Source organism: Miscanthus floridulus, chromosome 14 (assembly GCF_019320115.1).
Source record: "Miscanthus floridulus cultivar M001 chromosome 14, ASM1932011v1, whole genome shotgun sequence".
NCBI lineage: Eukaryota > Viridiplantae > Streptophyta > Magnoliopsida > Poales > Poaceae > Miscanthus > Miscanthus floridulus.
In genome coordinates, this window is record NC_089593.1 from 20,361,954 (window position 1) to 20,372,652 (window position 10,699).

General features: G+C 46.3%; 1 protein-coding gene across 1 annotated transcript; it reads right to left on the reverse strand.

Annotated features, from left to right (window-relative positions):
* Positions 1 to 3,172: 3,172 nt before the first annotated feature.
* On the reverse strand, positions 3,173 to 4,819 carry LOC136503151 (pre-mRNA-splicing factor cwc22-like). Its single transcript, XM_066498320.1, has one exon. The coding sequence runs from the start codon at positions 4,817 to 4,819 to the stop codon at positions 3,173 to 3,175; it is 1,647 nt and encodes a 548-aa protein (XP_066354417.1).
* Between the last annotated feature and the right edge of the window lie 5,880 nt (positions 4,820 to 10,699).

Consider the following 10,699-nt stretch of genomic DNA (forward strand, 5'->3'; position numbering starts at 1 on the left):
AAAGCTTGTCTATGGTGACTTCCTGTGGGAGCGAGGCGACATTTCCGTAAACAGCGAGACGTCTATGGTGACTTTGTCAAACTTGAAGATTTACCGGCCTTGTCTTCGAATATGTTTATAGGTGTGAGGGTGCATGTGTTGCATGCATTTTGAGTGCATGTGTTGTTGTTTGTAATGGCAATAAAAACCTGAGGTAAATAAAGGAATTGGACAGTGAACGCAAGAGTAAAAATTAGTAAATGACTAGTACTACACAATGAGCTCCCTGGCGGCTTCGGTGACCCCTCCCAGGCCCGATTGCGGTGAAGAAATTAATGGCAAAGCGCGTGTTCTTGGCGCAGTCTCTGCGGAAGAGGGCGTCTCGCACCTTGGTGTCCTCGTCGTTCATCTTGTTGCTAAGCGCCCGTATCCCGAGCTGCTCCGCGAGGTCATGGGCCACGGTCCTTTCCGAGAAACAACAGGAGGCGCAAGCCCAAGAACTCAGGGTCGCGGCCCGAAAAGCTAGGCTGAACAGAAGCTGAAATAAAAAGCATTTTTTTAAAAAACAAAAAGTTACAGAAACTCATTCAAATGTTTTCCTAACGCAAAGATAAATCAAACAATCTATTCTAAGAAACCAAAATAAAGCATTTCAAGCATCTATCTAACATATGGTTCTCTTGTTTCATGACTTGTTTGATCCATTCTCTAAACTTTAGAGCTCTAAAAGCTTTAGAGCACTTTAATTCAGTTTTGACTTTTGAGATCTAAAACTCTAATATAATGTGAGCTAAAGTTTACAGCTAACTTTAGACCACCTATTTGAAGATTTTAGCTCTGAAGTTTAGAGGTGGGGATCCAAATAGGCCCTTAATCTACCACACTTTGTCCTGAATTATAGATCATTTTGGCTTTTTTAATACTTAACTTTTGTTACACACCTACACCTAGATATACAATATGTCTACATACATAATAAAAGTTACGTATCTAGAAAGCCAAACCAACGAATAATTTGGAACGGAGGAAGTATAAAATAATTATTCTCTTCAACGAAAAGTTACAATATTTAGCTAATTGTTGATAGAAACTTTTAAAACTTAGAAAAACGTTTCTTTTATCTGTTTCCCAATCACATCCCAACAAAATCTATAAATTTTGGAGTGTGAGCGAACGAATTACAACCGTACTCTTACTGTACATTATTGCTTGCTTCGGGAGACTCTTAGAGCATCTTTAAAAGTATCCTATTTTTTACTTCTAAAAATAAATAGTTTTACAACTTCTAAAAAGATATCGGAAGAAAAAGAGAAGGTCGTCTCTAAGAGTTTCTAATAATCCACTTCTAAAAAATAAAAGACAATTTTATATCAGGAATCCTATAACATTTCTAAATTATCGTAACCACTTTTATATATTCTTTGTCTATCGTACATTTACATCAGAAACATTTTTCTACTCCTTATTCTTTCTCACATCCTTCCACCTTTAGATTGACCGACCGATACGCACGGAAAGCAGTATCTGCGTGACGGAGGAGCCGCCCAAAGTTACACGGAACGGGGTGGATTTTTCAAATGCGTAAATTTTAGGAGGAAGTATTAGGAGTTGTTGGAGAGGAATTTTTTTCTTATCTTTCTAAAAATCAAGGATTAGGAAAGGGTTTAGGAAACTCTTGGAGATGCACTTAGAGCATCTCATAATCCTTGGTTTTTAGTAAGATGAGAAAAAACCCCTCTCCAATAACACCTACTCTACCCTTCTAATCTTCTAGAACTTAGGAAAAGTCAACATGTTCCGTGCAAAGTTACGCGCTTTCGAGTCTGCGCATATCTTCTCTCCCGCGCGTGTTTATCGGCCAATCTAGAGGTGGAAGGTCGTGGAAAGAATAAAGAGTAGGAAATGGTTCTTGATGCAAATATACAAGAGAGAAAGAATATATAAAAGTGGTTAGGATAATTTAGAAATGGTATATGATCTTTATGTAAAATTATCTTCTATATTTTAGGAGTGGATTATTACAAACTCTTGGAGATGGCCTTCTTTATGCCTTCTGATACTTTTTTAAGAGTTGTAAAACTTCATGTTTTTAGGAAGAAAATATTGAGTACTCTTGGAGATGCTCTTATGCCCTATTTGGATGCTAAGAATTTGAAGAACTAGATTTTTTTTCCATTTCTATATCACGGAGTAATAAAAATAGGAGAAATTGGATTCTCATTTTCTATATGGATTCACCGACTACAGCGCAACGGTCGGTAAGGGACAGAAGAGGAAAGATGGAAGACCTCATAGCTCGAGGAGAGCAACATGGGTCGAAACGTTTCAGATTCTATCTAGAAATACTAGAATCACTTCCAAACGGTAAAAAGAGCAAAACGGTTTCTGTCCATAAACAATTGAAACGTTTCTCTGTTTTTTTTACCTACACATGGGAAATGGCCATGGAGTGGTTTTGCATGATTCTGTTTCTGACTTCTCCTGTATACTAGCAATCGTATATTTTTTAGGCAATTCATTTTTAGTGCAAGAAGCTTAAAGGGATTGTATTTAAGTTGGTCTTTGCCCACAAAAAGTTCTTAATTTTTTTTGAAAAAAACAGTTTTTCGTTAATCAAATTCCAACCTACTAGCCAAACGATTCTATGAAATGATTTTGGTTCACCGTTATAAACGTTTCCTGCAAGAATCTAGATCCAAAATGTTTTTTTATGAAAATCTATATCTCTACCACGACTTGACAAGGGTCGATAGCGTTGGAGTGGGCTCCATTTCCAGAAAAATGACATAGTACAAAGATGAATATAGGCTAGGAGAGACTAGCTCACGCCTAGATTCAGGATGGAATCTCCTATTTCAGTTCTAGAGGGTGGCAAGCCAAACATGATTGTGGAATCAATTCCAGTTCTATGGTTTCTGCTCCAAATGAATGATGCAAACGGGACCTAAGAGAAATCTTACTACAGCAGGACAAAACAAATGATATCACTTGCAAATGATCGAGATATAAAAACCACTCAAGAGACTCACTACTGGATGCAATTCGATAGTGCATGCAAAGGCTTAATCTTATTCATCAATTTGGAAAAGCGTGTCAATTCTTGGCGTAATCTTTGATCCACCAGAATATTCTACACAACGAATTTGGAATTAGACAGTGACCACAAGTAGTAAAAAGGTGCTGCACTAGACCACTACACAATGAGCTTCCTGGCGGCTTCGGTGACCCCTCCCAGGCCGATTGCGGTGAAGAAATTAATGGCAAAGCGCGTGTTCTTGGCGCAGTCTCTGGGGAAGAGGGCGTCTCGCACCGCGGTGTCCTCGCCGTTCATCTTGTTGCTAAGCGCCCGTATCCCGAGCTGCTCCGCGAGGTCCTGGAACAGCATCTTGATGAAGATGCGTGACGACGACGTGGTGTCGTCCTCCGTGACCCTGACGCGCCCAAGAATGGCGTGCCACGGGAGCGCGTCGGCCGCCAGCAGGTGCGCGTAGAGCCTGGCGGAGGCGCGCAGCTCGTCGGTCGCCATGCGGTGCGCTGCCGAGTATTGCCCGGCGAAGCAGGCCTCGAAGCCGGCCTGGTACGCGCGGTCGATGGCGCACAGCCGCTGGGCGAGGCGGCCGTAGTAGCTCGTGTACGACTTCTCCTTCTTGCAGCACTCGACGAGCATGGTGCAGAGCTCCAGCTCCTGGCCGGGTCGCACGACGGACAGGAGCTTGTGCCCGGCTTCCTCGGACCCGACGCTCGACATGAGTGTGAGGTATATGGTCCGCCGGAGGTTGATTAGATCGGTGTCGGTGTCATCGCGGATGGTCAGCTCGGTTTCGGCGGACTCGTCACCTGATGCTTCGTCGTCGTCGTCGCTGCACTGATCCTGATCCTGATCCAGATTTTCGTCTCCGGCTGATCCGAGTATGGTTCTCTTGAGGTCCTCGTACGCTGCCTCGTCTTGCGCGAAGGAAGGGCTGGGCTCAAACACGTCAAGATGGACCTCCGGATCGAGCTCATCACCATGCTCGAGCGACGAGGAGAGCTCCACCTGATGAGTCACCTGGTCGTCTGCCTCGATGAGATCCAGCTCTGCCCGGACGGGAGGGTGACCCCGGAACCGCGCTTTCCGGATGGCAAAGAGATCCTCGATCATGAACTGGACGCGTTTGTCGATGTCGCCGTCGTGTAGGATGCCGCGCAGGTTGTCGAACACGGCGTCGAGCCCTCGCGGGCACGACTCGCCGAGCGCGGCGCCGCACTCCCTGGCGAAGCCCACGGCGACCTCCACGGTGCCGTCCGTCGGCCGATCGAGAAGCAGCGCGAGGAGCTCGAGCGCCAGCAGGTCGTGCGCCACGCCCTGGTTCACCAGGTGCGCCACGAACGCGGCCGCGGCCGCCAGCTGGTGCCTGTTGCCGCTGGCGTGGGCGCGCCTGACGCGGAGCACGAGGCGGACGAGGAGCAGCCGGCCGACGCAGGGGAGCCTGGCGTTCACGACCGCCGCGAGCGCGGCGAAGACGTCCGTGAAGTCCGGGCAGGCCGCCTGGGACCTGAGGAGGGCGCGGCAGAGGAGGCCGCGCCCGCGCACCAGGTTCTCGGCAAGCAGCTCCGGCGCCACGTGCCGGACGTTGGCAGCGGTGGCCTTGTTGACGAGGCCGGTGATGCTCTTCCTCAGCGCATTCCAGTTGCGGCGCTGGTATTCGGCGCTGCCAAACTCGCCGGCGTCGTCGTCTTCAGCGATGGCCCGGTACGGAGGGACGTAGATGCCGCCGCGGCGCTTGCTTGACGGGCGCGCGATCTGTTCCTCGTCGCCCGTGCTCGGACGCTTGCGGCTCGCGTCGCCTCTGCGCTCCATGTGCCCCTCCTCCTGTTGGTGTTTACCAAGATGAGATTGCTACGACTTGCTCCAAGCCTCCATCCGATATATATAGGAATAGGAAGGGAAATCTGCCGTGTTTGTGAGAGGGGTGTCCTACTCGGTCACGGTGCAGAGTCCGACCCGGCCCTGGGGCAGGGCGAGCGGGGCGGCCGCTCGAGGCCCTCCACGGCTCCACGCCAAAGGACCCCGCCATGTATGTATGTATGTATGTATGTATGTATGTATGTATGTATGTATGTATGTATGTATGTATGTATGTATGTATATTATACTTTGTATGGCTTTTGATTTAGATTTGTCGCTAGTGTAGATAGGTTGCACATACAGTACATTGGCGGGAGAGAGGAAGACATGCTGGGTGGCAGATGATATGATTGGCAGTGTTCGGCTGGCCGGCCAGCCACCTTATGAAATCACTGTTCACGTCCTGTCAGAATAATATTTTTTCTCACAACAATTAGCCGGAATAGTATTTTTCAGTCCTGCCGAACAGGCCTATTATATCCAAGTTTCTTGGTGGAATAGGTTTCCGAGATATTGAGCTATTCAATCTTGCTTTGCTTGCGAAGCAGGCTTGACGGATCCTTGTGGCATCTCTGAGCGTCCAGATTTTAAAGACAGTTTATCTTTTACAAGGTGATTTTTTGGAGGACAATCTTGGATCCGCCCCCTCTAAAATCTGGTGATCAATTTTGGATGGTAGGGAAGTGCTTCAACTCGGCCTGATGAGGAGAATATGGACGGGCTACCGACTGATAGTATATGGCGGCTAGTACCCAACGCTCGCCCACACCCACCAAAGCTTGTGAGCGAGCTAATTAACAGCACACCGGTGGCTTAGGATCGAATAAAGCTTCAGGAATTGTTCACACAAGGTGATATTGATGTGATTCTTAATATCCCTCTATGTCATTGGAGTCAACCGGATTTCCGGGCATGTCATCATGACAAGACGGGAGTTTTTGTAGTGAGATTCGCATGTAGAATGCTTATTATGCGGTGTGCTTTGTCGGAGAATGCAGCAAGGTCTAATAGGACCGAGGAAGAGAAGGAGTGGTCATCCTTGTGGCAGGTCATGGTGCCTTCAAAGGTACAAATTTTTTATTTGGCGGCTCGCAAAGCACTCATTGCCATTGGCATATGTTCTTCACCGTAGAAATATGGTTGATCATGGCCAATGTGCTTTATGTGGAGCCCTGATTCTTGGAAACATTCCTTGCTTGAATGTAATATGGCGAGATGTGTATGGGCATTGGAGAGTGAGGAAATCGTCGAACACCTTAGCGAGATGTAGAAGAAAAACTCAAGAGGTTGGTTGGTGAACCTGTTTGAAACAATGCCTCATGCCGATCTTATTCGGGTGTTCGTAACTATGTGGAAAATTTGGTATGCAAGAAGGAAGGTGAAGGCCTCGAAAATGAAGGTCTGCGCATCGAGAAGGTCCTAGAGATGAAGACTTGCACACCAAGCGAAGCTGATGAACCATGTTACAGACACATGAGAAGGAGCTAAAGCCCAAAGATGAAGATGTCCAAAAGATTGAGGCGCTTGGAGCCATAATCGAAGCCTCAAAACGAAATTGGAACATGTATAGGTGAGAGTCGTGCACGTGCTCTTTTCTCCATGTCCTTTTTTCCACAGGGTTTTGGGATGGAGTTTTTAGTGAGCCGTGCACGTGCAAGTTGTGAAGGGCGATCCTTGCAATCAAGGTTTAAGTTGTACTGTGCCTCTTCTTATATGAGCATCTACTAATTAAGTCATATAGTGCCGGCTATAACCTAGTAGCTAAGGGGGCTACTATTGGGGGAGCCCATATTCATGTGGGCCAACTCCCCCTTAACAGGCCCAATAGGGGTTGGTGTAGTGTCTTATGAATTCCATCCCCATCAAGAGGCAGATTGTAAAATGTCACTACCGGTATATAATGCCAAGAGTATGATGGCAAGGAACTCTCCCCTCTCACTCATTTGCAAATCCTAATCACCAACTCTCCTCTCTCTTCCCGCTTAACATGTTCGGAACGCAAGTTTCCAACAAATATTAACGTGTTTCAACTATGTTAGATTCAGTTAATAATTGTTCAGTTCCTCGTGTAATCAAGAAATTTGTCTCAAGAGAAATTAAATGTTTGACAACTTTATGCATTGAGGAGCAACTTTTTCAATCTAATATGCATAATAAATTAGTTTATAAAAATGCTTTTGTATATATTTCATGTATTTATTGGTAACATTATTATATAAATATGAGTATTATTGATATGGTACTTATAATAAGGGTCTCGATTTTAGAGTGTAGCTCTAGGTCTTAGAAAACTCAGGACCGGTACTGGGTGCAGTGCCCGGCCGCTCCAATGTCGGACTAGAACGTTATACAGGAATTCGTTTGCGATTACTCCTAGTCTCCTAATTCTTTTCGTCTCAATCAAGTAGGTAAGAGTATGTTGCTAGTCATACATATAGCAACATCCATGCTAACATATTCAATGAGCAAATTTAACTCGATTGCATATATTTTCATGTTTGGGAAAAGTACATGTCTGGGATATTTATAGTGGGGGACTCTTCGATTCTTTATACAATTCTCTTTTTACCCTCAACTTTGCTTTTATTACATTCATCACAAACTTATGTTACAGTCAATGACAACTTGGCCAGATCAATCCATTTCATTATATATAAACCAAACAAAATGATAATGAGTAAGAAGATGTGTAATAACAATCCATCGTTCATTATGTTGGTTTATGCATATCATTATGCACATTAGCATGTCAAAAATCCAGATTGCAAAAGGTTATGTTAAGTACAAGTAAACTTAACACTTTTGTTGATTGCTGGATGGTCTAGCTATGGGCATTAGATGGTTCGGCCTTGCCATGTCAGTAGAGTCAGCAAAGCTAGCTAGTCAGTCAAAGTCATGACTGTTGGATGATTTGATATGAAACAAACTCTACGTATAATGACACCTCAGTCCATGCAAATAGAAAGTTGTGCACCCCAAACCAACCAAGCTACAAATGTCAACACAAACTTACTTTCCATGGACCCACAACCACCCCTCACTCTCCCGCCTCTCTCAAACCACATGACCTCTCTATTCACAAGAACCAAAATAGAGCAAGGAAGGAGGAGGAGAGGGAGGAATAAGCCGAGAAGGACCACAAGTTGCTGCTGCAAGGAGTGCCAAGGCCTTCCCCATTGTTAGGATTGGAGATTAGAGGAGCTTTCATCCTCAAGCTTACTAGGGAAGAAGAGGAAGGAGGAAGGATGAAAGGTCCTAATTGGCTAGAGGGAGGTGAATAGCCTAATTTAAAAACTACAAACCACTAAACAAACTTGTTAGATAAATAATTTGCTATAAAGCTTTTTGCACCAACTCTAACAAGTGTTGCAAGCCTCCTATCCAACAATGCTAGTTGCTATAATCTCTAATCCAAACAAATGCTAAGTCACTAAGAGCTCAACTAGATGAGTAGCTAAACTAACAAATGTAACACAAGCTTTCACAACTAATTACACTAAAGAGCTTATTGCAACTAGTGTGCGGAAATGTAAATAAGGAAGAGAGTTATACCGCCACATAGAGGGGATGAACCAATCAATCTATCAATATGAATACCAGAAGAATATCAATGGCAAGAGACAAGTCAATTTTCTCCCGAGGTTCACGTGCTTGCCGGCACGCTAGTCCCCGTTATGTCGACCAACACTTGGTGGTTTGGTGGCTAAGAGGTGTTGCATGAACCTCGTCCACACGTTGGACACCGCAAGAACCAACCCACAAGTGAGGTAACTCAATGACACGAGAAATTTACTAGACCTACCTTGAGGCTCTTCACCGGAGAAAGTGCAAAACCCCTCACAAGATCACCGGAGCCAGCCATGAACAATCACCAACACATGCCGGACCTCCACCGCTGCTCCAAGCTGTCTAGGTGGCGGCAACCACCAAAAGAAACAAGAAATCTATAGCCACAACGATCCCCATGTACCACTAGATGCAAACACTCAAGCAAATGCACTTTGAATCACTCAATCTCACTTTGAATTAGCAATCAACCAAGACAGATGAGTGGGAGGGAGTATGCTCAGCTCACAAGGATGTTAGCAATGTCAAAATTTCAAGAGAGTTGCCTTGGAGCAGACCCACAACTATTTATAAGAGTCCCCAAATAAATAGAGCCGTTATACCCCTTCACTGGGTTCTCTACATGATGATCGAACATCCGGTCGCTGGATCTCTACCACGTGTCCCCATTCAAACTACAACCGCTAGATCTCAACGGTAACTACAACTTCACCCGTGCAGTCAAGTTGTGACTAGACGCACTCAAGAAATTGATCGGACTCTGAGTCCTGGCGTCCGGTCGACTCTAGTAAGGCACCAGAGAGGTTTTTCATCAACCGGACGTGTCTGGTCCTTGCTGACTGTAGGGGTATTAACCCCTATACCCTTACGGCTAGGCTTGGGCCAGCCCGGATCAGGAGGTCTGGCCCACTAGAAGACGACGTGCGGCCCAGCCAATCTGTTCAGAATCCCGTGCAAGGAATCAAGGCAGATTTGGAGGTCAAACGAGATCTTGGTCGGTTAGAATAGGAATCCTTATCTGGCCACCTATGGCCATTGTAACTGACTAGGATTAGTTTCTAGATCTGTAACCCTGCCCCCGTGACTATATAAGGTGGGCAGGGGACCCCTCTAAAAACATCTCTCATTGACATACAGCAATACAATCAGACGTAGGACGTAGGTATTACGCCTTTACGGTGGCCGAACCTAGATAAAATCTTGTGTCTGTCTTGCGTCACCATCTTGTTTGTAGCTTGCGCATCTGTCTGCCGATAATCTACTACCTTGGGCATAATCTACTACCTTGGGCATACCCCTAGGTAGACTACCGACCATATTTCATCGATAGTGGCGTGCCAGGTAGGGGGTATGCGTACTGCTCTCTAGGCGAACAAGATGGTCATCATCCCCGGTTCCATGGCTACGCCGAATAGCCTCACGTTCACCATCGGCCAGATCACCTAGACCACTGGCTCCGACGACTTCATCGCCATGACCCCGGAGGAGGTGTGGGTTCAATTTGCGCTGACCACTGCTTCACCTGCATCGGCTATGGCTTTGACCACAGTGGATCTGGCTCCGACCACGGTGGATCTGGCTCCAACCACACCAGCGTCGTCTTCAGCCACGCCGACAACCCATCGTCCGCTTCCTCGCTACAAAAGGAGGCAGATCAATAGCACCGACTTGCTTGACTCCATCGATCGGGTCGGCACCAAACTTGCCGAAACCCTGGCTCTGGTAAGTTCGATTCAAAGTCAACCTAATGAGCAGGTAACTATGACCCACAATAGATCTACCCGACCAGCTCAGGCCAGTCATCCTGCACGACTTGGTACGAATCTCGTGGTCACATCTACTCCTGAAGGGCGCTCCGTTCATTGCCGGCCAACCCCTGCGACGGGTCTCCGGCTCTCCGAGTATGAAGCCTCGATGGAGAACCACCAGGTCTAGCCCTATGACCTGCACAACTTCGTCAACATGGTCTGAATTGAGGATTATCAAGAAGGATCGGTCCACACAGTTCAAGAGGGTGGCTCAAGCTCCTCATACGGCATCGCGTCTAATGCCTCCGTTCACATCGAGCTCCAGCATCATGACGATGAAGGCATTGAATATGATCTGGATATCCCAGACCACGCCCCAGGATTCCCACGATTCCCATCCTTCCCACCAAGGCAAGGAGATTTGATCAATGTTGTCAGTAATGACGAACCACCGGCAGTCGGCGAAACAGAACAAGAAAGGCTAGCACGTGAAGCACGCAATATTGACCGGTTTAAT

Coding starts and splice junctions, on each gene's coding strand:
- LOC136503151 (XM_066498320.1), bottom strand. CDS start 4,819: ATGGAGCGCAGAGGCGACGCGAGCCGCAAGCGTCCGAGCACGGGCGAC.